At 43.7% G+C, this 27726-nt stretch overlaps 5 protein-coding genes across 19 annotated transcripts; 3 read left to right on the forward strand and 2 right to left on the reverse strand.

Annotated features, from left to right (window-relative positions):
- Positions 1-211: 211 nt before the first annotated feature.
- LOC108076778 (probable phosphorylase b kinase regulatory subunit alpha) lies at positions 212-11337 on the reverse strand. 12 transcript variants are annotated; one of them, XM_017169852.3, is made up of 13 exons: positions 11002-11337; positions 10262-10879; positions 9534-10201; positions 9150-9473; positions 7072-7219; positions 5549-5878; positions 5240-5494; positions 4823-4981; positions 3877-3936; positions 2004-2260; positions 1617-1884; positions 957-1554; positions 212-817 (listed from the first exon to the last, which is right to left on the reverse strand). In XM_017169852.3, exons 2-13 carry the CDS (start codon positions 10836-10838, stop codon positions 712-714), a joined length of 3750 nt encoding a protein of 1249 aa, XP_017025341.1. In that variant the 5' UTR covers positions 10839-10879; positions 11002-11337; the 3' UTR covers positions 212-711. The 12 variants fall into 12 exon arrangements, with proteins under 12 accessions (XP_017025341.1, XP_017025300.1, XP_017025333.1 ...); XM_017169811.3 differs by having other exon boundaries at positions 2004-2587; XM_017169844.3 differs by having other exon boundaries at positions 4823-4987.
- A 1439-nt stretch (positions 11338-12776) lies between these two features.
- Positions 12777-14096, forward strand: LOC108077024 (serine protease easter-like). The gene is made up of 2 exons (XM_017170142.3): positions 12777-12935; positions 13091-14096. Exons 1-2 carry the CDS (start codon positions 12869-12871, stop codon positions 14059-14061), a joined length of 1038 nt encoding a protein of 345 aa, XP_017025631.1. The 5' UTR covers positions 12777-12868; the 3' UTR covers positions 14062-14096.
- Bx42 (Puff-specific protein Bx42) lies at positions 14074-16241 on the reverse strand. The gene is made up of 3 exons (XM_017170127.2): positions 15884-16241; positions 15191-15751; positions 14074-15122 (listed from the first exon to the last, which is right to left on the reverse strand). The coding sequence occupies exons 1-3, from the start codon at positions 16104-16106 to the stop codon at positions 14248-14250; spliced, it is 1659 nt and encodes a 552-aa protein (XP_017025616.1). The 5' UTR covers positions 16107-16241; the 3' UTR covers positions 14074-14247.
- A 304-nt stretch (positions 16242-16545) lies between these two features.
- Arfrp1 (ADP-ribosylation factor related protein 1) lies at positions 16546-17546 on the forward strand. Its single transcript, XM_017169951.3, has 3 exons — positions 16546-16723; positions 16835-17087; positions 17144-17546. The coding sequence occupies exons 1-3, from the start codon at positions 16631-16633 to the stop codon at positions 17398-17400; spliced, it is 603 nt and encodes a 200-aa protein (XP_017025440.1). The 5' UTR covers positions 16546-16630; the 3' UTR covers positions 17401-17546.
- Positions 17547-18205: 659 nt separating this feature from the next.
- On the forward strand, positions 18206-27137 carry AP-1gamma (adaptor protein complex 1, gamma subunit). Of its 4 annotated transcripts, XM_017169914.3 has the most exons (16): positions 19197-19469; positions 20224-20563; positions 20665-20726; positions 21003-21144; positions 21230-21418; positions 21495-21733; positions 21803-21879; positions 22307-22324; positions 23038-23294; positions 23403-23998; positions 24053-24191; positions 24345-24636; positions 24708-25241; positions 25308-25451; positions 25513-25620; positions 25694-27137. In XM_017169914.3, exons 2-16 carry the CDS (start codon positions 20547-20549, stop codon positions 25793-25795), a joined length of 2916 nt encoding a protein of 971 aa, XP_017025403.1. In that variant the 5' UTR covers positions 19197-19469; positions 20224-20546; the 3' UTR covers positions 25796-27137. The 4 variants fall into 4 exon arrangements, with proteins under 4 accessions (XP_017025389.1, XP_017025396.1, XP_017025403.1 ...); XM_017169900.2 differs by lacking the exons at positions 19197-19469; positions 20224-20563 and adding an exon at positions 18206-18427; XM_017169939.2 differs by lacking the exon at positions 22307-22324.
- The last annotated feature ends 589 nt before the right edge of the window (positions 27138-27726 follow it).

A 27726-nucleotide genomic window follows, 5' to 3' on the forward strand; every position in this document is an offset into this window, starting at 1 on the left:
ATTTTAGTCGATGAATCTTAAGTTAAAGGGGTTTTAAAATGTTCATTTAAATACAAAAATATGTGGGGAAATGGCCAGCAAAGTTTGGAGCTTAACCAAAAAAAGAATAAAAACTAATATATTTGCTTTGTATATTTATAGTTCTGCTTATCTCCAAATAAGATATTTCCCTATCTTTTTATTATTTGCCACCCACTAAAACCACTTTAAAAACATTGCAAACACATTTTTATTGTAAATATTGCTGCGCGTTCGTTCAACTTCACAGTCCAAACGTTATAATATAAAATAGTAGCTTTTATAATTAATATATAAAAGTTAAAACAATCAAAAGTGTTGTCGTCGCTGCGCGCGTTGACTAACTAATTCGTTTAGGGTTCGAGGTTCGCGTGGAGGAGGAGTATCATCCAAAGGCCGGATAATACGATACTGAAACTCGCGTCAAAAAAAAAAAAACAAACAAAAACACACTAACGAAATGTGATTTGGAACAAAATATATATACAGGCGGTGGTGGAGGCGTCGTTGGGCTTCAAGGGGTCAAAGAGAGAGAGAGAGAGAGAATGAAAGGGAGAGAGAGAAAGAGAGAATAACAATAACGCGCGGGAACGAAAGAGAGAGAGTAACGGCGAGCGATCGAGAACGGACGTTTTTCCAAAGTTGGAAAAGAGATTGGCATTTTTTTTTTAAGTGGAGACATCCGCATCCGCTTTAGGAGATGGCGCACTCCATCTCGCCGTGCTTGGGCACACAGTCCAGGACAAGGGCCACTGCTCGGGACATGTATGTCATGGTTCCATAGCTGCCGCTGGGAGCACTGTAAGAAATTAAATAAAAATGTAATTAGTAAGAGAAAAGAGGCATCCCAGCATTCCTCAAAGAAGACTGCTTAATTCTCAGATCCCCCAATCTTCTTTTGGAAACCTGTTCAGATCGAAGGTATCTGTGATCCTTACCTATCGTATAGGTGCTGACAGATGTAAGCGGCTCCGCCGCAAAGTAGCATTCCTGAGGCAGCCTGCTGCTGCTCCTTGCCGTCCTTAATCTTCGCACAGCATAGGGTGGCATCCCCCTGTACCTTTCGCTGATCCTCAAGGAACAACTGATTGGCCTTATGCACCAGATGCTCCACATAGATAATTCCACCGAGAGTGGGCACCATGTTGTGCTCGGTAACGAGGGTCAGCACCATAAGGGCCTCGACCACCAATTGCCTATACTCCGGCTGGGGTATCTGGTTGAGAGCCGTTTCCACTTCCAAGGCAAACTTCAATTCGCCTGGGGTCATTTCCTGGGTGAGACTCTGCTGCAGGACACGTCCCTCTATGGCCAGGCCCTGGCACTTCTCCAAAACCGTCCAGACGCGGGAGTAAAAATCACGGGGCACACGATTTAGGGCACCATCCAGGCGCCTGCGACGCAGCCACTGTCCCTGCCTGTCGTCAATGGTGGCTATAAGGGCATCCTCGCCCTCCGGGTCACCCAAACCGATTTGGCTCTTCTTGCTGACGCGGCTGCTCTTGCAGCTAACAATGGATAGATTGCCACGAGCCACTAGAATGTGAATATAAGATTAGCACTGGCTAAGGGATTATTATATATGTAGGTGGACATACCGCTGCTGACAGCAAACTCCTTTCCACTGAGTATGTGGTACAGGAGATTCTTCATCTCGAATGGCGATAGGTTAAGTAAATGCTCCGACGCCGCCTCGCCATCGCAGTTGAGTGTGCGCGACAGCTCTTTGGCCATTACCTGGATGATGAGGCCCACGCGCAGGCGCAGCATCTCGTGGAACAGCTGCGGTTCCGTGCGAATGAACATGGCCAGATAGACCATCAGCTCCTGTGTCAGCATCGCTGTACTCTCATCGTCGCCGTAGGCCTGGACAGGATGGGATTACCGATGCATTAATAATAATATATATATATACATATATATATATATATATATATATATATATATATATATATATATATATATATATATATATTCCTACTCACATCATGGATCAACTGTCGCAGCTCGACTTCCGGCAGCGGTGCCGTAATGGTGTGCTCATTGTTCGGCGGCATGCCGACTGTCACCTGCTTCTGACGCACCAGTAGATCCGTCACCGCCTTGGCCAGATCCTCCACACGCTTGCCCAGCATGCCGGCCGTGTGCCGGACCAGGCCCCAGAGCTTCTGCTGGCAGGCCTTCTCGTACAGTCCCTTGAGCAGATCCCGCACGGTAACCACACGTCCCTCCTCCAGCATGCCTTCGGATTGGGAAGAATCGTTGTTATTTTCGTGTGGTGGATTGCTGTTGATGTTGCTGCTGTTGTGGTGGTTGCTGCCGCTGCTGCTGCTGCCGCTGGTGTGGCTAGTGTTGGCATTATCCGGATCGGAGCTAAGCGCAGCTGGAATTGTAGCGGCGTCGATGATCACCGTGGGCAAAGTAATCGCCGGCTTGTGCTTCACCTGCTGCTCATCAGCAACAGTAGCACCTGCACCTGCACCTGCACCACTTGTACCACCTGCAGCACCACCACCACCACCAGCCGCCAGTTCCAGCACCACTTCATCCATAAACGCTTGGTCGAGCTCTTATTTTTGTTTGGTTTTCGGTTTTTATTGCGGGTTAGTTGGGTTAGGATTTGTTTTTATTTCGGAGTTTGCGTTGTATTTTTGAAAATTTATTGTTTGGGTTAATGTTATAATGGAGAGCAAGCGCACAGGACATGCCAGGATGTGTGTGTGTGTTGTGTGTGTTTTTCATGTGGGATTAAATGCGTCGTGGTAGGAGCGGAAAAAGTAAAATAAAATGTTAAAGGATTAAATCACGGTAGTGCCGAAAAGAAGATATTAAATAATAATAAAAATGTAAGATTAATAATGCCAACTTAAAGCAGAGAAGCTTGGAGTTTACTTATTATATTTGTATTTTAGTAAAATATATATATATTTTTTTATATTTTTGAATCTTTTCTAAGAGCTTTTTGTTTTGTTAAGGATCGTTTTGTCAGAAGTGCAGAAAATATCTCCAATACATTTTAACTGACATTGTGACTTCAAACTTTTGCGGGAAAAATATATATTTATCGATTTTAATCGATTTTTTTCGAATTTAATTTAATATTAAATCGAAATTCTGTCTAATGTATGGGAATGGCCCAAAAGAGCCTTAACATAATTGTTGAAAAAATATAGATAATTTTGGAAGATAGGTATTGCAGAAAGTTTCGATATATAAATCGAAGGATTACAACAGAAAAAGCACAAATAAAAGAACGTTTTTTTTTCGATAACATCGATAGTTCAACGTTAAATGCATTTCTTTTGGATATTTAACATTTTGATGAATAAAATTTGACAATATTTTCGATATAATACTGAGTACGATATTTTGTAAATATGCCTTGCATATTCCGATTTCTGGCATAATTGCTTTCATAATTTTTAAATATAATTAAAATATATATATGTACATACAAATTTTGCCAAGTAATGTGAGATTATAAAATCAACAATATAAAGCACACCTTAAAGCAAGGCAAGGATGCAGTGGCAGTTTTAAAAGAATGTCGGGAAATGTCACAGGTCAATCACACAACAATATATGTATGTACAAAACAGTATCGATAGGAGATGGAGACCATAGCTGGGAAGGATATGTTACTGGTGATAAGATGAGTACTCCAATGGTTGGCCAATCAATATACGAAAAAGTTGCAGAGATCACAGGAGAAGAGGATGGATAAGGGAGAGAGGATGGATAAGGGGAAGAGAATAGATACGAGAGAAAGGATGTTTAATGGGGAGAGGGTTTAGGAAAGTTCCGCAGGACCTCCAAACAACAACAATCGACACAGGACACAGGATCGACGACACTTACCGGCAGCTGCGTTGTTAGCGTTGGCGCTATCATCGGACTTATTCTTGAATCCCAGGCCAGCTGTCATTACGGAGCACACGGAACACACACGATGTACGGGACCGGGACAGACGACAAGAAAACACGGGGCAACAACAGCGGAATGAGAGAACGAGAGATGCAAAAGAAATGGTTGAATAATGCTGGATTCGGGCCTTTCTTTCGGACATTGGCTAATCATTCAGACATTCTTTCATTGGCTCACTATTAAACTGTTATACATAGACTGTCCATTATTCATGTTCCCTTGGTTAACTTGGTATCACACTATCGAGAGGTAATCCCATTAAATATGCATACAAACCCAAGGTTTGACAATACTAAAATTAAAGCAAATAACTGAACTCTATACTTAACTGTTATACATAGATAAACTCTAATAAATTTAATTCCTGGTTAAGCGTTAAATGAATGTTTTCATTTAAGAAATAAAAAAAAAGTGTAATAAAACCCAGTTAGAAGTTAAACCTAGGTAAGACCCTATTAAAATTAAAAAATCACGATAACTGTTATACTGTAATATTGATCATTCATTTTAACCACTTCAAGTGAACCTATGGAAATTTAAACTCTTCTTAAATGTTACCCCAATTTGCCAAAAAGAATATAATCCCCATTTAAATGTTAACCCCAAGATAAAATAATTGTGTCGAGCGTGTTTCTGCGTGTATGCTTGGCATGTGCATGTGTTTTTTGGGTGTATTTTTTGTTTTTTAAAGTGTGTATGTGCATGTTCAGGTGTATGTTGTTTCCACCCGTATATATTTCCTACCGAAGTGCTATCAAAAACCGAGCGTTGCAAACAAAACGCCTTAAAAGCATTAAGCGCTGCAAGCTTCGCCATACCTACACATAAACCTAGGAAAAGGGTGTCGATTCTTTGGTTAATCTCAAAGGTATTGCTCACCCGTATTAAAGTCCAGACCCTGGGTATCCACCAGGTACTGCAGGATGTCGCCCTGCTCCTCGAGATTCTCCGTTTCGCGTAGCATTGCGATCAGCTCCTCGACCTCTGTTTCAGCAAAATTTGTGTCGGCACGATGGCGTTGGATGAGAATTTTTGGCACTGTTACTAATCAAGGATTGCATTGCCAATACACGAGTACACGATAATAAAATAATGGAAATGAAATGTAAGAGAAAAGAAAAGCAAGAAAGTAAAATTAACAAAAGTTTAAAATAAGAAAATAACAGTTTCTAACATGAAAACATCATTTCTAAGAGTTTTTGATTTGATTGCAAGGCGAGAACTACTAAACTAAAAAAAAAACCTTTTAAAATGAAATTAAAACCGAAAAATAGAAATATATATATAAGAACTAACTCTCTTGCTGGCGGACAAACTCGCTGCGCCTGTCGATCGCCGATCTAGTACTGTTATGCGGATCTACGGGATATATGTTCTCCCGGACGGATAGCTCATGGCCCAGCTGCCTCGGCGAGCTGGGTCCCTCCTCCGGTGTCGTGGCAAAGACACTGACATGGCTCTGCTTGTTCGGCTGCAGCCAGGGCGGCGGAACGATCGAGGACAGGCGGCGCTCGGTGAGTGGCGAGGGTCCCTCCATGCCCAGGTTGTCAGCTGGCATAGGAGATTCAGTAAATAATTGATTACGCATCAGCAAGGATAACTCACAGTCCACATTGATGGAGCGCGTCTTCTTGATCGCTCCCTTGCAGGACATGCGACGCCTCAGGGTCCGGGGACGCAGTTGGCCGCCCCGGAGATTCATGGTGCTGCGATTGCTAAACGACCTGAGCAGATGCTCATCCAGATAGGTCTGCACATCCGGATGCAAGCGATCCGGATAGCCATCCTCCGTGCTGCCCAAAAAACTCAAGTCAGTGATGGCGGAGGTGTTGAGGAAGTCCTTCAAACTGCCCAGCATCACCCGGGTGCCGTTGATGTAGCCCGACTTGAGTTTCCTCATCGTCTGGATCATGGCCAGCGGTATCTTGTCCTGATCTGTGGCAGCATCCGAATGGAACATGTTAGCTTACACAGGCTCTTCTCAACTTGAACTTTGATTTATGATGGGTACAAATGAATTGGGATGATGCCGGGGGATCGATGGGATTAGGAACAGCGTCTCTTAATAGCTACGGTTGAGTTAGTCACAAAATATTATGCGATATATGCGTTTATTTACACAGCACACAGAGGTTTTCCAGCACCAACTCGGCAATTATCTTGTTTTGCTTTTGAGTTTTAGGAAATAAAATTAGCCACAGCCACAAGGATTAGCAAGTGTTTTGTTGTTTTTAATCACAGAAACTAGCAAAATTGAGGGTTTCAAATTCAAATCAACCAGGTATTTTTTTGTGCTTTCCACATACATATATTAGCCTTTTCAGGTACCTTTTAATTGGACTTGTATCCCCTTTTTGGAAATGTGAATTTACTTACTCTTGTGGCGACTTTCCACATTAAAAAATTTAAGTATTGTAAACATTTAAAGAAGGAATTTGTAATAGCTTGAAAACGGATCATTTGCGAGCCTTTGATGATATCTTAATAGAGGAAATCCGAATAAAATCCATTACGAAGTTATCGCCTAAGGACTCAAAACTAAACATAAAGGGTAAGCTAAATTTCTTAAGGTTTTCGTTCACTAAACGTTCTTTTTTATGACTAAGTGTACGAATATTTCGCGAGCGTTTACGAGCATTTGGCAATAGTTTATTTTTACCATCTCTTGGTTCACTGGTTAGCGATCATCCACAGGGACTTATGTACGAATTTAATAATAAAGAACACCAAAGAAGGCTTTAAATGGTTTATATTTTTTAGGAATAAGGCATATATACCTAAAAGTCATAATATAGGTTTATATATACACTGAAGAAACAGATAAATAGAGAGCGGGGGAGAGCAGGCGGCCATTCACTAAGCAGACACAAGCGCAGGAAAAGGGATCACTGGTCACAGGATCACAGGATCATACTAATTTGCTGGCTTCGATGTGTGTGTGTGTGTTGAGTAATTCGCATATATATTTATATATAGTAAGTAGGATTGTGCCGTGGTCTCACGAAATAATAATAATCAGGAGTTGTGGCTTAGGTGCGGAGTGTGTGGGGGAAGAGTGGATTTGAGGATGCAGAAATCGAACTCAGTGGTTCGTTTTGATTTGGGTTTTTTGGTTTTGGGGTAGTTACCTAGCATATAGTGGGTTGCCATTAGTGTGATTGTCGGCCTGCCCAACATGTGACGCCAATTGTTGGTCAAGAATGCTAAATTTGTGGTAAAATTGCTGGCAAGCAAATCGGGATCGCGTGTTGTATAATATTCTTCATAGTCGATATGCTGTGTGTAGTATGTGTTGTTGTTGTAGTAGTAGTTGTTGTTGTTGTTGATTTTTGTTGTTGAATTTGTTGTTGTTGCATTTGTATTTAATATTTGTTTTCGTTTTGTGTTGGTTGCAATATTTATGGATGGATATTTGTTTTGATTTTTTGAATAAAATAAAGAAGAGAAAGATTTTTTTGATTTTTCTTCGTTTCGATTTCATTTACCCAAACATTATTTCATTGGCCAATTTTTAGGGAATTTGAAAAGGGGGATTTCTAAGGCTATAAAGGTCTAGAGCAGAGCGCTGAGAAATGCAGTATATAGTAATTAAAAACTAAAACTACATTTAATTAAAATTATGGAGGGATTTTTTATATGTATGTAATAAAAAAATAACTAAGTAAAATAAAGTACAGTGTTTTATAAAGTTTCTATAGGGATTATATAGTGTTGAAAGTGTGTAAGATGTCCACAACCAAAACTAAAGGTAACTAAAATCTAAGAAAACTAAGGAGTTCTCGGGAAATTCAAAAGATTAAGTTGCTCAACGTTCAGGGGATACAAGTTAACCGTCCGTTAATGTTTATTTAATTTTTCCAAATAGGAAGATGGGAGCCAGATTGAATTTCATATATTTCGGAGAGTTAACACTTAACAGGCTCTTTTATGGTTTTAACCTTCGGTTAATATTTCTATACTAGTAGCTGTTGTTAACTGACGGACTACCAAGAGGGTTTCTCAGTGTGTAGTTAAAAATTTAACGAGCAGATAATTAACGAATATGAAAGGATAAATTACACTTTTCTAAGAGTTATCTGTGAGTTAACAGTCTCCGTTATCTTTTACATTGAAAAAAACCAAACCAAAGAGGTTAAGGTACACCAAAACTAGGTTTTCAATACATGTGTATAGATTTAATGTGGCTATTTTTAGAGTAACCGAAACCATTTCATTGAACATTGAGCAACCAATTGAATAAATTCCGAAACGAGAGTTAAAATTAAAGTGAATGGTGCTTATGTGTGCTTTAATAGTGTCGTGTGTGCGTGTGTCAATTAATTGATAATAAAAAACATGACCAATACCAAAAGAAAAGCAAACCCTTGCAAATTAATCAAATCAAAAATCAACACAGAAAGGCGAACCCGCGCACAGACAATAAAAGAAGAGGCGGTAAATCAACAGTTTAAATACAAAAAACGAAGAAAAAAATAAAGGCTTATGGAGTGAAAATTATGGGACATTCGGAGGGTCTCTATCTCTCTCTCCCTCTCGGTGGACCGACCTAGATGGATGCGCTTCAGCACGAGGGTGACCAGCGGACGACCCAGTAGATCCCAAGCGGACTTGAGGAAATTGATCTCGCCCTTGAGGATGTCGATCATGAGTTCGTTATCGGAGGCGATATAGAAGCGCGACAGGTCGGCGAACTGATAAACGGCGTGATATAAACGTAATATAAATCATAAGTCATTTCAATAAGTTTCTGGAGGATGCAAACCAATAAAGTTGCTAAACTTTTTAATTATAAATATTATTTTTAATAATTAAAATTTTGCAATTTATTATTTATTTTAATTTTTTTATGCAGCTGATATCAAAAATCTCATAAAATTTGATTTATCGAAAAATATCGCAGCTTTAAAATATCAATTAAGATCGATACAATTATATCGTAATTTTCCTATACGTCATTATTCTTCAAAATTTCTTGATTTAGAATAATAAACAAAAAATGGTGTTAGTTTTCGATAAATTTCAAAGCTTCCCTTTTCATAGAAAAATTAAGGTTAAGTATCCCCTTCATCAGTTTGCATCCCCGTCGATCAAATTCGATACAAAAATGTAGAAAACAGAAGGAGGAAAAGTCTAGGGAATCTTTTTAGGAGGATATTTCGGGGATTAGAGGTGGCCAGAACTCGGTAGTCGGAATGCAATCACTCACCTGCGGCGTAAACGCGAATATGCGATCCTTTAGCGAGTACAGCTTACTGGTACTAAGAATGCCCACGTCGCGCGACTTTCTGCCGCTTAATCCCAGCTTCCGGTTGCGCCCGAGGTACGTGTACAAATGGCTGAGCACGCGGGCTGGCTGCACCTCAATGGGTGCCACCTCGGCAATTGTCTGGACATGCAGATCGTGTTCGGCTAGCTTGTCCCGGATCTCATTATCCTCGGCTATGATCACCACCTGGACGACAACGTCAGGTTTCTTTTGCGCCCCCAGACGACGATTGAGGGGATCCAACTCTCCAACGGCCAGGAAACCCTAAATATTTTTTGAAAATTATAAAGATTCTTAGATATCAAGGCAGAAATGTATGCTCACCTCCTGCAGCAGTCGGCCCAGAATGAAGAGCGACTGACCCCAGAGGAAGGGACACCGACCGACCACTTCGCGGGCCTGTGAGCCCGGCTTTTGGTACTCAAAGCCCACCAGATCCTGCGGCACGGCATAGCTCTCGGGCACAAGCAGTATGCCATCCTCCGAGCGCACCATTATCTTCTCCAAACGATCGGCGTACTCCTGCACCGAGCGCTTGTCGCTCTGGAAGGCATGGAACAAAATCAGGTAGCAGTAGAACAGCGGCCACTCGCACTCAATGTTCTCGAACATGCGCAGCTCCCAGCGCTCGTAGTAGAGCCGCGAGGGATCCTCCTTCGGGGTGCGGTATCCGTCGCGCAGAAATCGCTTGCAGCCATACTTGCCCTGCAATCGGGACAGGATGGCGTCCTTCGTATTGTGTATAAGCTGGGCATCGTCCACGGCAAAGGCTGGGAAGCCAATAACACAGAGCAGTCCCGAATCCAGTTCCTTGCTGTTGGACTCACGCGGTAGCATCGACTGGAGCACCGCCTGGCATTTGTGCGCCTCGTCGGCCAGCACATGGATGACACTGGCGGGGCCGCCGCGTGCTCCGAACAGATCCAGCTCGTTCATGGCCTCCAGAGCCGCCTTGGCCATTCCAATGGAGCTGGCATTCAGCTCGGGCTCACCTGTCAAAGGTAAAAAATGTTTATTAATTTTTTTGATTTTTGTTTTAAAGGAATACTCACCATGATTGGTCTTGTCGCCACGCTCCCAGATCCCATAATCCGGAATGGAGTACGCCGACTCAATGTAAAAGACCAGATTCTGGATGAAGGACACTTCGTCCAAGGAGAAGACAATCTGTAAACCGGAGGCCGTCATCTGGGCCAGAATCAGGAGATACAGGGACACGGCATCGATCTGCAGATGGCCCCACTCATTGTCACCCACAACGGGCAGGCCGTTCTTGCTCGAATACTTGGCGTGGAGGGAATCGTAGGGACTTTGCGTCATCTTGAACTTCTCCACCTTGTCCTTTTGGTTCATCATGGCCATTAGAAGGCCGCGCATCAGCTTCACACAGCTCTGTTCCAGCTCATAGCACTTGGCACGATCCTCGTCCTGATCGGCAATCTTCTTGTACGCCATGGAGAGACCCCAAACGGCTAGGATGCAGTACACATTGTCCCGAATCCAGGCGTGCGAGTTAACATTGGAGGCGGGAAAGAGGCCGGTGACGGGCTCCTGATGGGCCAAAATCAGCCGGTGAACGATACGCTGATAGTAGTCCAGGCGGACGCCCGAATTGCTCCGTGAACGCATGGCTGTGGCTGTCAAAGAGGCACCTTTCCCCGTCAGCTTGTCTGAAATGTGAACGATACTACAGTGGGGTCGCCAAGGGTATGCAAAAGCTTCTAGAGCTTGTTGTGCCTCTTGTTTACTCCAAACGAAACGCACGGCGCAGTGCGGCGGCACGCTCACTTACATAATGTCGGATTGGATCGGATCGTTTGTTGTGGTGGCTCTTCGGCGATGCAGGGGGAGAAGGAGGAGGCGGTGGCTTCGGCTTCGGCGTTGCCCCCCAATATCCCCAATCGAACTGCTCGTCGGATCGCCTATTCACCCCACACGCTAGACGAATCCCTAGAATCCGCTGCACCCGGTCATTCTCCAAAGGGCTGGTCGGTGGAGTGGCACGCACTGCTGCACCGTGCGGAGTTCTGTGCTTTTTCGGGGTCACTTACTTGGCGGATAAATTGTAATTATAATTAAAACTAAAGCAAAATGTCAACTCAATGTCACGCACAGTGTGACCAAAGTGTGTGCGGTAGTGCTGGCAAAATATCGATACTATCGATGTTTATAATTTTTTTCTGAAGAGAGATTTTTTTTGCGCACTATCGGTGATTAAAAATAACGAATTATATACAATTTTATACATTTCTATCAATTTTCATACGTAATTATTTAATCGCCTAATTGTGAAAATTATATGCTTTTTACGTTTTACTAAATGTTTCACGGTTTTAATATTAATATTATATATATTATGACACAAATAAAATGTGCCTTTTTTGTGGAAGATAATACGTTGTCATAAACTAAAACGATAAACAATTAAGAATATTAAAAATATATATCTATTTTTTTTTTATATGTACATGGCTTTAAAAACCGATAGTACCGATGTTTTGTCCGTAATAATAAAACAAAAAATATCTTAAATTGTAATTGTTTGGCCACTTTTGACAATTTCAAATTTTTTAAAATTGGATCAACTTTTTCCATCGATGCGTCTTCCCTTTTCTAATCAATTATTTTTCCAAAACTGTGTCAAAGTTTACCTTGTCTGTTGCTGAACTCAATCCTTTCAGAGTTCATACAGCCTTCACAGGTTCAACATCTCTCCTCTTTTTTAAGTTTTTTTTTTTTTAACAAGTTTTAAACAGCAAAACAATATATTAAATTTTATTCTTATTTTGGTTTTATTTTATTTTAGTTCCTTTTCTTGAAAAGCCATAATATTAACCAGCATTTCGATACGCTTGGCAATCTACAGAAAATTAACATTAGTTTTTTTTTAACTTAAAACTTACTAAAATTTTATTTAGAATTTTTTTTATTTATTTGTTTGTAAAACGGAAATGTATAGTCTTCCTTTTTTATTTGGCAGCAACTCGGCTACTTCCCTGGTTCTTCTTCAGGTTCTGCCTTTTGACGCGACCAGGAGAGCGTGATCCTGGAAAAGACGCTTCTTTAATTTGAATTTAAAACCTTTGAAACAAAATAAAATATATATATATATAATGACAATAGTCGGAAGATTATCTGCAAAGTTTCATTAAGATAGTTTGAAAACTGAGGGGACTAGTTTTCGTAGAAGGGAAGGGGAAGGGGACAAGGCCAGATCGACTCGGTTGTTGATGCCGATTAATGTATCGGGTCGGAAACGACTCCTTCACTGCGTTCCAAACTTCTGACTGAAATTATTACGCCCGGCAGGGGTAAACAAACTAAGAACCTGTTAAAATAATAAAGGTTCAGAATTTTATAAATGTGTAAAGCATATTCTCCCTATTTGGTAATACAAAAAGTTATGAATGACTGGAAGCTTTTAGCACACACACTATGCATTTATTTATGCATTTATTCATTATTTATTCATTACTAATGCTGAAAAGCAGCATCGCGTAGATTAACTATCACTTGCAAGATCAAAGTGCATTGAAAATTCAGGTTTTACCAGAACAACGAAAGCTGAGAGAGCTTGCAATTTGCACTTGGGAAATGTTCCCAGACATTTTCTATAGCCGATAAGCTATATTACTTTGTTTTGATTCCATTTCGAAGCTATGGGCCTGCGATCTGGCGCCTTTATTTCCTGCTACTACCTCTGTTTTTTTGTGCTGGTGGCGGCAGGTAAGTTTTTCATGTCTCAAAGGATCCCACTTGGATCCCAGAGACCTTAGAAGCTAGAGCTACCAAAGTTGGTGATATTTTTCTTAAGATAATACATATAATACTTTTCTGGGAAAATAATACAGTTTAAGCTCAATCCTCTTCTATTTTCCCAGAGGTTCGACTGCACTATGGCCGCTGTCATGGGCCGTCGACCAGAGGCCTGTGCCTGCCCAGCGACGAGTGTTCGGCGGAGCTTAGCTACCACCAGGCGGCGGATGAGTGCTATCACCTGGTTTGCTGCCTGATGAAACCGCAGGCCTATTCCCAACTGACCGAGGATTACTGCCGGATTGAGCCGGTGCCGCGTATTGCCAGCGGTGTGATGACCAACATTCACGAGTTCCCCTGGATGGCCATGTTGCTCTACAGCCATGACGGTAAACATTTCGAGCCCAAGTGCGGTGGATCGCTGATTGACAAAAAGTGGATTGTAACGGCAGCTCACTGTGTGTCCGCGCCAGGCAATGGCCAGGCGCCGCCGCCGCTGCTGCGCGTCCGTTTGGGCGAGTGGGACACCCGATTGAAGTCCAACCGCATCCACGAGTATTCCATCGCGCGAACCATTGTCCATGAGGAGTACTTGCCCAGTGAGCACACGACGGGCAGTGATCTGTACAAGTTCTCCAACGATATTGCCCTGCTGCAGCTTGGCGAAAGCGTCAACTACACCGAGTTCGTCCAGCCCGTCTGCCTGCCCTACCTGCCGACTGGCATTGCCACGCGAATCGATGCCTATGCGAACAATTACCTTACCATTTCCGGCTGGGGCCGCACCAGCGACCAATCCCTGGAGCTCAGCCCCGTGAAGGTCAAGGCTTTGGTAAGTGGCTGGACGATGATTGACTGCAAGAAACACTATGCGGATGTGGGTCCCGGACAGATGTGCGCCGGCGGCAGTCGTCTCTCGGGACAGGCGGCAAGTTGCCAGGGCGATTCCGGGGGTCCGGTCATCGATGACAACCAGCTGGTGGGGATTATTTCGTTGGGGAAGTACCGGTGCGGATCGCTTACTGGACCCATTGTGTTCACCAGGGTGGATCATTATGTGACCTGGCTGGAGAAGACCATCAAAGCGAATGCATAATAAACATGGAAGTATTTTTGTTCCCCCGAAAGGAAGTCAAGTTCAAGTTATTATTCAAATTGTGGCCAAGTTTCGTTTGGTTTTTAGAGTAGTTAAAAAATTTTGTTTGCTGTTGATGAGGAGGATGATGATGATGATGATGATGATGATCTGGCAATGGTTTTCCTTCTGCTAAAGCTTTAATGTCTAGTCGCGCCTGCTGCGCTTGCTTCGGTCCGAGTGGCTGCTTCGCTCGTTGTTTTTCTCCTCGGCTCGCTTCGGCGCCTTCTTGGCCATGTTCAGGAACTGATCCAGACCAAAGGGATCCTCCTCCTTCTCAAACTCGACGGGGCCACTCCTCTGGCTGGTGGCTGCCTCCCGGGAAGCACCCGAGAATTGCTTGTCCGGTACAAAGCGCTTTGTATTTACAATGGCATCCAAGTCGCCGCCATAATTATCGCTATCCGCCTGCTTGCTGGGCCTGTAGATGTGGGCGCCGAGGGTGTTGGAATCGCGCCATGGCTTGTCGTACACATTGTACGCCTCATCGTCCCCGTAGCCCGAGTCCATGCCCTTGGTGGTGTTGAAGAGACGCTGATCGAAGAGAGTTTCCCCATTACCCTGCCCACTCTTGGCCGGCAGACCCAGCGCGATCTGTTCAGAGATGTCGCGCTCCCGCTCCCGCTGCAATTTGGAACGCTTCTCCGGCGCTGCTCGCTGCAGATTACGATCTCGCTGGCGCTCTCTTTGCCTCTCCGCCCTCAAATCGTTGCGTTCACGTGCCTCGGCTCCACCGCCGGCTGCTCCGGAGGAGCCCGAGGGTTCCGCCGCCTCGGGATTGCGCAGACCCGCTCGCTCTTCACGAGCCCGCTGGGCCATCATGCGCAGCATCTCCTCCTTCTTCTCCTTCTCCTTTTGGGCCAGCTTCTTCTCAAGCTGAGCACGGGCCTCCACGGCCTCGCGCGCCTTGCGATCGGCTATGTACAGAGCCTCGGCCATCTTGGCGAACTTCTCGTTGATGTGCACCTGCTGAAGGCCACGTCCGTCGGCCGCCAGGCGCTTGTCCAGCGGAATGGTGTAACCTGTGGGCAGAATTCAAAGAGACACGTCAGGCGAGAACAAGGATTAATGTGTAGTCAATGGTACTCACCTTTGGCGTTCTTCCAGTTTGATATGCAGGGCGGGATCTTCCACTCCTTTTGCTCCTTGACCGTCACCTTGCGCGATGGCGAGTGGAGGACAGGTGCTGGCGGCGACGGCGGTCCGCGCGGTATCTTCTTATTAATCCGGAATTTGGGCGGCTCCATGGGGTCCTGCTGCGCTTCCACCATCCGAATTACACGTTGCTTGGCCCCCGAATTGAAGGCGTCACCCTGCTGCGACGGTGTATACCGGATATACTGGGCGGGTGCAGCCTTTTGGGCATGGCGCACCGGCAGCGCCGAGGTGATTTTCTGGTTGGTCAGCTTTTCCAGGGCCAGGCGTGTCTCCTCGGTGGTTTCCGCCACCGTTTCCTCATCCGGTCGCATTAGCTCCTCGGCATCCTCGGCCAGAACTTCGGCAGGCAGTAGTTGCGAAATGGACGAGTACACAATCTTATCCTTTCCATGACCCTGCCGCGCGATAGCATCGTACTTGATCTTGCCCTTGTCGTCCAGGCGAACGGCCAGCGCATCCGATTTCTTGCCCACATTTCCGGGGGCTCCCAAGCCTGAAATAGAGGGGATAAGTGACGCTTGTAAGACATTCTGCCAGCTTAGCTTGCCAGATGCACAAAAATATATGCTTGTCTGGGGAGAAAGTGCTTCGTAAGGAGGATGAAAGGCGCAGGGCGCCTGCTTACCCAACGGATACTGCGCCACATGAATCTCTGGAAAGGCGCCGCCGTCGCCAAAATCAGCCTCCGTCCGGGGTATCCAATCCTTGCGTTGTCCATAAGGCGGAGCTGCTATTTTGGCGGAGACCAGGGCTCCGATTTTGGGTGCTCCACGGGCGGCCAAGCGACGCTCGTCCTCGCGATCCCATACCGCATTTGTCGGCGTGGGCAGCAGGCTCGACAGCGACATTTCTCTTTTGTGGATTTATTGCCTCGATTTCCTTGTTAAATAAGCGTTTTGCGTGGTTTCTAAGCACTAAAAAAAAATACAATGGAAATTTGTGGAAAAAAACACGCACACTAGAGCTGCGAAAACAACGATATTTTCCTATCGACGATATATCGATTTTTTGTCACATCGGAAGGGAAGGGCGCTGCCAACTTGGTATTTTCCCTCCTAAATATATTTGGTTAAAATTTTCAGTTATAAATATTTATTATTATTTAATTTATTTCAAAAGAAGAGTTAGGCAAATCTCCATAATTTAGAATTATATTACGATTAATTCGTTTAGAGTATTTCGCTATATCGATACCAATCTGGGTATTTTTCCCGCTAGAAAATACAGTTGCCAGCAGTGCCAATCGATACCAATCTGGGTATTTTTCCCGCTAGAAAATACCAGCTGATAATACAGTCATCCAGCCGCCAGCAGTGCCATCCCTGGCAGCGAAGACAACAAAATTAAAGTTTGTTATTTGGCAAAATTAACAATGTACACATTGCTGCACGGCTTCTACAAATACATGACACAGAAGGATGACTACTGCGTTGTGATCCTGGGCCTGGACAATGCGGGCAAAACGGTACTTGTCCACAAAAAACTATACAATTGCAAAACACGTCCTCAAAACCGTTCGTTCTACTTCCCCCGATCTCAACCCAACTCAACCTGACTGACTGTGCTGCCTACGTAGACCTACCTGGAGGCCGCCAAGACCAAGTTTACGCGGAACTACAAGGGCCTGAATCCCAGCAAGATCACCACAACGGTCGGCCTCAACATCGGCACCATCGATGTGCAGGGCGTGCGGTTAAATTTCTGGGATTTGGGCGGCCAGCAGGAACTGCAGTCGCTGTGGGACAAGTATTACCAGGAGTCGCATGGCGTCATCTACGTGATAGACTCTAATGATCGCAAGCGTATGGAGGAGTCCAAGATTATCTTTGGTAAGAATATCCTACTACTATATTTCAACACATTTCGTGACAATATATATTTCCAGACAAAATGATCAAAAACGAACTGCTCTCCGGCGTGCCTTTACTCATTTTGGCCAACAAACAGGACTTGCCGGATGTGATGGGTGTGCGCGAGATCAAGCCAGTGTTCCAGCAGGCGGGCGTCCTGATCGGCCGTCGCGATTGCCTAACCATTCCAGTGTCCGCCCTCCACTGTGAGGGCGTTGACGAGGGCATCAAGTGGCTGGTGGAGGCTATAAAGCGGCATGCGGTGGTAAGGCCACCGCGGGAAAACGATTAATCGCCCGGCAGAAAATCGTGCGGGGGATGGGCTTTAACTAGAATTGTATTTTTGTACCTTTTAAGGCTTTAGGACTACGCTTATATTTGTGTAATTAGATGGGGCGAGTTTTGTGAGATACTACTAATAATTATATGCTGTTATAAATGCGGAAGATTGCCTTGCCCACTTTATCTAGCCAAAGGGCCTTGTAACTGGGTTTCTTAACTAGGTTCTTTCGTATTTTTCAGATTTACAAAGCATTTTTGGCTTGACAGAAGGTTTTGACTGGTTTTGAAATCTTAAAACTTAATGTTACTTGGCATTTTGACTTTCGAATTAGTCACTCTTTACAATCGGAGCGAAAATATCAAGGAAATTCCTTCAGTGGTCAAAGCTTATTTCGAACTGCGCCTATTATTGTGAAAGCGCGGTAGCTCCGTCCCTCCATTAAGTTCCAGCTTTATCTAACAGCGCTCGCGCTACCTCGATGGCGGTTGTCAATGACGCTTCTGCTTATCCGTAAAATAAAAAAAGAAACGACCAGCCTGGATTGCTGCTGGCTTTCTGTGGAGTGTGCGTGTGTTGGTTCTCACGACGGCGGTGCCATTATCAGGCAATAGATAACTGTGTTGTGTGTAGTTTTACTGTGCCACCAAAGACACCAATAACAACAACAAGAACAACGGGAGCAGCAGTACCACCACCAACACCCCGGTGGGTGAGTTGCACCGCATCGGAATCGTCAGTCTTCCGCAGGAGTTTCCACCGCTCAGAGGGCATAAGTGATCGGCTAGGAGAGTCGGAAAAGCAGAGCGCTCGTTACCTGTTACCTGTTACCTGTTAGTGTACATTAGATAACGCATACTATATACATACATACATATATGGAGCAGCAACGCGTTTCGTGCTTATCGCTGCCATTTCACTCGGTTTAGTTTTGTTCCAAGTGCCGTCGTCTGTTTGCTGTGACAAATCCCCCCTCAGAAATCATGTATCCGTACTACGAGCAGGACTGGAGCGTTCTGCCGCCGGAGAACAATCGCAGGTGAGATGAGATTCCCATCCGGAACGGATTGGGTTTCCCCAGACCCCATAAAGACACATCATGTAGTTCTTTTTAAAAATGTGTTTTAAAAAAATGACGTTATCGCGGCGCAGTGTGACCGCGTTTTATCGGTTTTCCTGTGATTATTTTTAAGAGTTTCCGTGGTGTGGCAGAAAAGAAAAACGTTGAATCACGACTGTTTCAAAATCTTATTTAATTATTATTTTAACCTCAGTCCATTGTGGCTAAAAAACTGCATTGTTTGTTTACAACAATAAACTGATCAGCGATAAGCTGCGTCCACCAACGCAGTTATCGATTTTAGTTATCATTAATATTGGCGAAACTTTCAATTATTACTATTAATAATATTAGTTAATTTCATTATACAAATAATTTTTTCAATATATAATAACATATTCAATATTTTGTGTTAAAATTCCCAAAAATACCAAAAATAAACTTTATAAAATAGTTTAAATTTTATAACCCAACAAGTGCCAGAGACAAAGCCCATACATATTTTTTTCCAGTGTTGTTCCAGTGATATTTGCGTAGATAAGAAGACATTTAATTTAATTTAAAGAAAATGCATCTTTAGAACAAAATCAATTAAAACAAAAATTGGTTAAATTTCCCAATAAGAACTTACGGCCAATTGGCATATTTTTGACGTCCCACTGTATGTCACAAGCACTAGTGCGTTTTCCCGCCACGCGTTAGTACATTTCTGCTGCTGCTTGTAAATATCGGCCTCTCGCTCGCACCCACTACCACTGTTGCGCTCATCATCAACATATTCTCCACGAACATTTTTTTTTACTTGTTACGTTGATTTTGTGGCATTAAATCGGAAAAATAACGATAACCCGCGGCCGTGCGAACATGTGCTAAGCGTAATTGCAGTGGTAGAATAACAAATAAACCAACATTCCAGCCGAAAAAAGCAAACGTGTGCGTGTGCGGTGTGTGTTGAAATTTTTTGTCGCGTTGTAAAATTTTTTGCATTGGTAGCGGACGCAGAAGCGTTCGCAAAGGGCAGGTGGTTATAATTTAGTGCTAATGAATAACTGAAAAGCAGTGAGCCACAAAAGGGTTTGTGCCAGCATTTTCAGTGGCTTTTCTTCTTGGCCAAAAAGGAGCATTCGCTAGGCGTATGTGTGCCTGTGCCCGCTGCAACTGTGTGTGTGCGTGTGTTTGCCATCCAGTGAATCGCATAAATTAGCAGGCGAAAAATCACATTGAAAACAAACGAGGAAAGAGCATTGAAAAACACATTAACCCTACGTGTTAACTATACTATATAATATATGTGGTTGGTGACGTTTTTTGTGATTTCTTTTATTAGTGCACAATCGATATATTGTCTATCGATGACGGCAGCTGTTTTTGGCTTTTACCGAAAAAAAAAAACAAGAAAACTAGAACGTTAAAGCACCACGAAATTTTGGTAAACAAGTTGTAATTCAAATAACTGTAAAAACCCAATTGGATTTCCATTTGTTTCTGCTATTGTATTACCTGTGCGTGGGTGGGCGCGACTGTGGCATTAATTATTTAATCAATTCACATTGTGCTCACAGATTTGTGAGGGCTTTGTTTTTTTTTTTATTTAACCAGAGATCATGTGTATATTTGTATAACAGCACACGCATGCACACACACGCACGCACTCGCATTGAGATGTCAAGTTTTTGTAGCTCAGTTTCATAACAACAGCGATCAGCGGCAATTGTTACTTGGCTGCTCTTATTTATCTATTAAACCTTTTAATACATTTTCACATTGCATTTTAGTAAGTGAGCAGAGCGCGAGAGCGAGCGAGAGTGCAACAAAATAGCGGCCGGCTGGTGTGTCCGTGTGCGTGGGAGTGAGGGAGTGTGTGTTTTTGCATGTCCGTGCGTGTGTGTGTGTGAAAGATCTACAAAGAAAAAACAACCGTTAGTTCGTTTGGCGGTCTTGTGTCGCCGCGCCGACCAACAACAAAAATAAAATACGAAAAGCGCGTAGGCCGGAAAACCGAATACAAGAAAAAACTGCAAAAGCAGCCAAACAAAGTGAATAAGCAGCGGAAGAGCGGAGCAGCAGAAAAGCTGATTCAACGTTTCTCGCCTCCACAATGAACTCCGAGCATGGGTAGGCCGCCAACTCCTTCTCCCTTACAGAGCCCCCCTGATCCGTCCAAAGTTTCCATCGTTATCCCCTACAATCTACTGATTACTTTTCTTTCTCTACAGATTCAATCCTGCCTTCAATATGGCCACCATACGGCAAGCTTTCACAGAGGCGGTGGAAAGAGGTAAGCAGAGTGTCGCAGGATACACAAGTGGGGAATATAAGCCGGAGTCGATTGTCAGTCAGAGATATCTTAAAGAGATCGTAAGCAATAAATACCTGTACGGATTGCAGTGGAAGGGAAGGGTGAGAGTAGAAAGAAACCATTGTAGATAGTTCTTAAATGCACTTTAAAACTGTGTAAATCTTCGAGTCCTGACTGAAGCCTCGCTAAATCTATAAAATGGATACAGAAAGAAGTTCTTAGTAAACCAAAATTGTAAATCCCACGTCTCTACAGTCAGAATGCCAACGCCTACACGCCTGCGCGATCTCATCCGGCAGATACGCGCCGCGAGAACTGCTGCCGAGGAACGGGCGGTGGTCAACAAAGAGTGCGCCTACATACGGAGCACGTTCCGCGAGGAGGACTCTGTCTGGCGGTGAGTCATGTCCCTCCGCCCCAAACGCCATATTTAATCACAATCTAATTGCTCATGTTCCTCCGGTTCCTACCTGCTTGCACAGCTGTCGCAACATTGCCAAGCTGCTTTACATACACATGCTCGGTTATCCGGCTCACTTTGGCCAACTGGAGTGCCTTAAGCTGACGGCCAGCACGCGTTTCACAGACAAACGTATCGGCTATTTGGGGGCCATGCTGCTGTTGGACGAGCGGCAGGATGTCCATTTACTCATCACCAACTGTTTGAAGAAGTGAGTGAAGAAAAGTGGCTCGATATAAGTATTTTCCCTAACTAAACCCACTGATTTACTTCCATAAATCTTGCAGCGACTTGAACAGTTCGACACAGTTCGTTGTGGGCCTGGCTCTGTGCACTTTGGGTGCGATTGCCTCGCCGGAGATGGCCCGGGATCTGGCCAGCGAGGTGGAGCGTCTGATGAAGTCACCGAACACGTATATCCGCAAGAAGGCGACGCTGTGTGCCTTCCGTGTTATCCGTCGAGTGCCGGAGCTAATGGAGATCTTTCTGCCAGCCACGCGATCCCTGCTCAGCGAGAAGAATCATGGTGAGCTGAGGAATCTTAACTCTAACTTAGCTAAACTTCAACTGATGGAAACCCGTCTCACCCTTGCAGGCATTTTGATAACTGGCGTCACGCTGATCACGGAGATGTGCGAGAACAGCTCGGACACACTGTTGCATTTCAAGAAGGTAAGTGTTGACGTGGCCAGCGAGTGGTCTCCATGGAATGAGTCCTTGCGCAGTGGCCAACTACTTCAGCTGCCACTGGCATCGCTCCTGCTCCTGCTCCTGCTGCATTTGGTTTTTTCTCTCTTCCCATTTTTGTGGCTAAAAACGCCCCCAAACGGCGGGTTCAAGATTTTTGTGTAAAATTATCTCGCGCCCATAATTTAGACGTAGAATATACCCAGCTATATATCCATTGACATTCAAATGCGTAAATTTATAGCGTTTACTTTGACAATTTAGACACACACACACACACACCCTCCTCTGTTTTTCGTTTTGATCAACCTGTATACTTACGATTTTTTAACGCTTGTTTGTTTTTTTGATCGAATTCGAAATACCGCGCAAAATGAACACAAAATGAAATTTGTTGTAATTTGCTTGCCAGGATAGCGGAAATCGAGAGGTATGATTGTTGTGCCTTAAACTATATAGTAAAAACAAACCTGTAACGCCTTCTACCTACCCCGCACACTATATATACTTGTATATTTATATATAAATATGTTAAAAGTATCATTTCGCATTGAGTTTCTACTGCCTATGTTGTTGCCTATGTATATGTCTCAATGCAGGCAAATTTATAAATTATAAATTTGAATATTATTTTGTAAATTGCTAAAAAAAGGCACTTACTACTAGCAAGTGCATATATCAAAGCCTTTGGGTCCCGCTTTTCGCAATAAATTAATCTAATGTTTATCCAACAATTTTGTGATCCATTAAGCATACATATAGCACAGACATATACATAAAAATCTGCGAAAATTCATGTTTTTCCTATAGCAAATTGAAATTTTTTGGTAGGTTTAGAGTCTCTTCTTACACGGACAACCACCTGTACAAATGTTTTTGGTATATGGCCCTGTCTCTTGAGGCTTTGAGAAGGGCCTGTAGTTACTCTATACGTTTCATTTGCACTTATCAAGTTCTTCAAGTTCCTTCAAGTCTTTTGTCTTTCACAAAAAACACACACTAAATTACACAACACACGATGCACACACCTGTTTTACGCTCTCTCACAAAACACACAATTTTCCGCATTTTTCCCGCCTAAATAATTGCATTTCTTGGTGATCATGTTTGTAATAAAGTTTGTCTGAAATAATAACTCTTTAGATTGTGCCGAACCTCGTGCGCATATTGAAGAACCTGATTCTGGGCGGCTATTCACCGGAGCATGACGTTAGCGGGGTGAGCGATCCCTTCCTGCAGGTAAAGATACTGCGACTACTCCGTATACTGGGCCATAACGATCCGGATGCCTCTGAGGCAATGAACGATATCCTGGCACAAGTGGCCACCAACACGGAGACGAGTAAGAACGTGGGCAATACGATCCTCTATGAGACAGTGCTCTCCATCATGGACATTCGGTAAGATTATTGATATTATTATATATGTTATTTATTTAAAAATAGAACTTACTCTAAAAATTAACAAAGTATACAAGTGTTAACGGCTTTTTCTCTATCTTCCCCCAGCTCGGAGGGTGGATTGCGCGTTCTGGCCGTAAACATTTTGGGGCGTTTCCTGCTCAATTCGGACAAGAACATCCGTTATGTGGCATTGAACACACTGCTGCGGACAGTGCATGCGGACACGTCGGCGGTGCAGAGGCATCGCACTACCATTTTGGAGTGCCTGAAGGATCCGGATGTGTCCATTCGCCGCCGGGCCATGGAGCTGTCGTTTGCATTGATCAATGCACAAAATATACGTACAATGACCAAGGAGCTCCTGCTGTTCCTCGAAAAGGCCGATGCCGAGTTTAAAGCGCAATGCAGCTCGGGCATGATCCTGGCCGCCGAACGGTATTCGCCGAACACACGCTGGCATCTGGATACGCAGCTGAGCGTGCTTATTGCGGCCGGTAACTATGTGCGCGATGACGTCGTCTCCTCCACCATCCAGCTGGTGTCCAGCAGTCCCGTCCCGGAGCAGACGTATATCACGAATCGATTTTGGGAGTCGCTGCAGGTGAGCAATCACTGCGAGGACAAACAGCCGCTACTGCAGGTTGCCGTCTGGGCCATAGGCGAGTACGGCGATCTTTTTATGTACGGCGCCAATGAGGATGGTAAGTGATTAGCATTTATTTTCCATATATTATTTATAAATATTTTTTTTGCAGAGTTTGAACGGCCCACGGAGAGCGATCTGATCGCTGTGTATCATAAGTTTTTAACCTCTGCTCAAGTCTCGACCACAAGCAAGCAATACGCTCTGGTCTCTTTAGCCAAGCTAAGCACGCGTCTGCAGCAGTGCGTGGAGTAAGTAAACAAATTATATTGTATATATATTCCACACATTTTCAGTGTATCATATCAAAAATATTTTAAAATTTGATAAATCGAATCATCAAAAAATATCATAAATATCGTACTTATCTAAATCTTTGCTCATTTCCTTATCGATTTTTATAGGGAAATTCAGGCACTGATCACATCGTTCGGCAGCCATTTGAATGTGGACCTGCAGCAGCGCGGCGTGGAGTTTACGCAGCTCTTTGGACACTATAAGCACCTGCGACCGCCGCTACTGGAGAAGATGCCGGCGATGCAGATAAGCAGGATTAGCTCGCAGAATGGCGAAAGCGGCGGCTCCTTCGACGACAACAGTCCCGATGTTATCGAAAATGGCGTAGAGGGAGCAGGCAATGGCGGTGGCGGACACTCACTTATCGAAAGCAATATGAACACTCTGGGTGACAATACGGTGGGTTCAGTCTCTCTTTTGGTCTCAACTCCAAGTTACAACTAATTATAATCTTTATTTTTGGTTTCAAGAACATTTTGCTAGATCTGCTGGGCAGCACGGATCTGTCGGCGGGCGGTGGCGGTGACTTGGTGGCGGCCACGGATCTATCGAATTCCGTTCATAAAAAGAACTCGCGCAATGCCAATGATGGTGGGGCGACGTCGGCTCCCGTTTCCCATAACCAGGATCTGTTGGATCTGCTTGATTTGGACATGTCGTCGACGACGAACGCGGCAGGACCACCAACAGGTGTTGGAGGCGGCGGTGGTGGTATCCTGGCCTTGGCCATTGGTGATAACAACCAGACTAGTGCGGCGTCGGCCAACATGAACAACATTTTGGGTGGCCTGGATCTGAGTGGATTTGGATCCGGTCTTGTGGATGGTTCGGCGGCCAGTATACCAACAAATGGCAACGATCTCGCCAGCATGCTTGGCGGCCTGAGCGGAGTGTCATCGACATCGGCACCCCTAGCTAGTGCTGCCGCCGGTAACCTTATCGATGGAGGTAACCTGCTGGCCGATCTAAATCCCACGGCTGCCTCTAACAATGCCGCTCTAGTGGTAGGTGGACACCTTAAGCCGTAGTTTGGGAATTGCAAATGATAAAAAAAACCTATATTTTTGCAGCCTCCGAGGGGTCCCAAGCTAACGGCGCTGGACAAAGACGGGCTGCTGGTGCAGCTGGAACCGGTATGGGGCCCGGACTGTATGCGCATCTATGTGACAACCACGAATAGCTCAGATAATACCCTGGATCAGTACGTGCTGAAGGTGAGAGCCCTGACTCGGCTAGGTTTTGTATGATTTAAAGAATTTACTTTTTCCTCCACAGGCGGCTGTACAGAAGAGTTTTCAGCTGCAGTTGGTTACCCCATCCGGCTCACTGCTGCCACCAGGTGGCGTTATTACTCAGGAGATGCGCGTTGTGGCCTCGTCGAATGTAAGTCTTTTGGTATATATTAATATTAAATCGAAAATACTATATGAATAATGTATTTTTTTTTTATTCTTAGGCGACTCTACGCATGCGACTGCGCATCCAGTACTTGCTCGATGGCAAGCAGCAGGTGGAGCAAACAGAAGTTAGCGGCTTCCCAGATCAGGTGCCGGAGTAGGGGAACTTTCAACTGTATTAAAACAAAAATCCAGATTAGCCTAATATATAATGCAAAATTCAACACAACAGCAGGCAGCAGTAACACTAACAAACACACACACACACACACAGACTGTGGTTGTCACACATTTATTGTAAAATAAGTTAACACTCACATACAGAGAGACAGCGACACGGACACCCACAGCCACACCCACGCCCACACCCACACCCACACCCACAACAAGGTCTAAAAAACAATTGTCGAGACTGTTTTTTAAGCGGGAAAAAATCAGTAGAAACAGCAGAAATCAGTTAACTTATATATATTTTTTGTTTCTAATTTATTTTTCTATATATACATAAACACACACACACTATACTTGTCAAATCGAAATTGTTTTTATTGAATTAATTTTCGTTAAATTCCCTAAATTGAGTGTGTTTTTCGTAAACTCTTGTGTGTAAAAGACAACGTTCAATTTTAATTTAAGACAATAAAAGTCATACCTATCCCATAACTATTCTATAAACTTAACACCAAAACAAGAGAAAAGTAACGCAAAACCGATTGTGAAGTTATGTTGGCAAAGCATTTAAAAGCAGAGAAGAAAAAGCGTAGCATTTTAAAAATGGAGTCAAGGAAACGAATGAATGCCATTTCAATCAGTTGATTTTTGTTATTTCTATATATGTGTAATTCGATATTCCTCAATCTGAATCTGTTCTCTCTTTATTTACCCCGCAATATAAGCATTCATATTATATATATATATATATTCTGATATATATTATGTATTGTTATTTCCTGTGTGCGCACGTACTTAAAGCAGAGAGAAGAATCAGGCAGCAGCAACCACAGAGAAAGTCTAAAGAGGGAAAAGGAATGCATAAGCCAGCAGATAGCGCACTGTGGAAAACTAGATAATATCTATTGATAAATATAATTATAACGAAGGAGCAGGACGAAGCAGCAGCTTAGAACTATATATGTAACTGATTAGTTGCTGTCGCAGAGGACGGTGGCGATTACGATGTTGATGATCGCGAGAAGCAAAGAAAATCCATTAACTATTATTATTATTATTATGATTATAAATGAATTACAAGCAGCTGTATTGGACAAGAAAGAAAGGGAGAAAGGTAGAAAGGGAGAAAGAGAGATAGATAGATAGATAGAGAGAGCGAGAGAGAGAGGGGGAGGAAGGGAGGGCGAAGGAGAAGTAATAACATTAACATATTGTACAATATATAATTATTATTTTTGTATTATTATCATTTCCTTTTATATCTTATACTTGTATTCCACAAACCTTTTGAGCCGAAATAAACAAACGATTTCGTTTTATCGAAGGACAAAACCCAAGAATTATTTTTATAGATCGGGGAGCTTTGGATATATTTGTATCCGGTTTGAATTTGTTTTGTTGTTGTTTCAAGGTAAGAACTCTGAAAACAAAACGAATATGGTCTGGATATACAAATGATTTAGATCGAGTATTATAGTTTATTAAATCACTTCTAATTGTTATTGTTACTATATAAACTTTATTTTAAAATGCAAAATAAATGTTCAAGAAAATGTAACTAACCAAATGCTGCTAGCAACATGTTGTGCAACATTCATCCACAGCTTTAGCCCGCCCAAGTAGGCTACAAAAATAAATGCCGCAATGCCAAATGCCGAATATATAATGCCCGAAAGCCATCTCTCTGCCTCGTAAACGCAGAATGTATCGATGCACGTGACAGATTCAAATCACAGAGCTGACAGGCCATTCAGCTTTCGTTGTTTGTTCTCTTCTCCGAACTCCCTGCCATCCTGCCCTGCAATCGTAATCCTAATCCCCGGCGAATCTCTGCAAACAAGTGTAGGCGAATAATGGAAATCATCATGGGATAATGCTCGGAATCAAGATGTCTCAAGGCTGTCAGCTGTGCCGCCAGCTT

This window comes from Drosophila kikkawai, chromosome X (genome assembly GCF_030179895.1).
Source record: "Drosophila kikkawai strain 14028-0561.14 chromosome X, DkikHiC1v2, whole genome shotgun sequence".
In the NCBI taxonomy this organism is placed as follows: domain Eukaryota; kingdom Metazoa; phylum Arthropoda; class Insecta; order Diptera; family Drosophilidae; genus Drosophila; species Drosophila kikkawai.

Coding starts and splice junctions, on each gene's coding strand:
- LOC108076778 (XM_017169786.3), bottom strand. CDS start 10,838: ATGCGTTCACGGAGCAATTCGGGCGTCCGCCTGGACTACTATCAGCGT. Junction 7,220..9,149: donor TATTCGCGTTTACGCCGCAG/GTGAGTGATTGC, acceptor TACTACACACAG/CATATCGACTATGAAGAATA. Junction 3,937..4,822: donor GGGTCTGGACTTTAATACGG/GTGAGCAATACC, acceptor CCGTAATGACAG/CTGGCCTGGGATTCAAGAAT.
- LOC108077024 (XM_017170142.3), top strand. CDS start 12,869: ATGGGCCTGCGATCTGGCGCCTTTATTTCCTGCTACTACCTCTGTTTT. Junction 12,936..13,090: donor TTTTGTGCTGGTGGCGGCAG/GTAAGTTTTTCA, acceptor CTATTTTCCCAG/AGGTTCGACTGCACTATGGC.
- Bx42 (XM_017170127.2), bottom strand. CDS start 16,106: ATGTCGCTGTCGAGCCTGCTGCCCACGCCGACAAATGCGGTATGGGAT. Junction 15,752..15,883: donor TGTGGCGCAGTATCCGTTGG/GTAAGCAGGCGC, acceptor CCTCTATTTCAG/GCTTGGGAGCCCCCGGAAAT. Junction 15,123..15,190: donor AAACTGGAAGAACGCCAAAG/GTGAGTACCATT, acceptor TTCTGCCCACAG/GTTACACCATTCCGCTGGAC.
- Arfrp1 (XM_017169951.3), top strand. CDS start 16,631: ATGTACACATTGCTGCACGGCTTCTACAAATACATGACACAGAAGGAT. Junction 16,724..16,834: donor TGGACAATGCGGGCAAAACG/GTACTTGTCCAC, acceptor CTGCCTACGTAG/ACCTACCTGGAGGCCGCCAA. Junction 17,088..17,143: donor GGAGTCCAAGATTATCTTTG/GTAAGAATATCC, acceptor ATATATTTCCAG/ACAAAATGATCAAAAACGAA.
- AP-1gamma (XM_017169900.2), top strand. CDS start 18,372: ATGTATCCGTACTACGAGCAGGACTGGAGCGTTCTGCCGCCGGAGAAC. Junction 18,428..20,664: donor CCGCCGGAGAACAATCGCAG/GTGAGATGAGAT, acceptor CTTTCTCTACAG/ATTCAATCCTGCCTTCAATA. Junction 20,727..21,002: donor CACAGAGGCGGTGGAAAGAG/GTAAGCAGAGTG, acceptor ACGTCTCTACAG/TCAGAATGCCAACGCCTACA.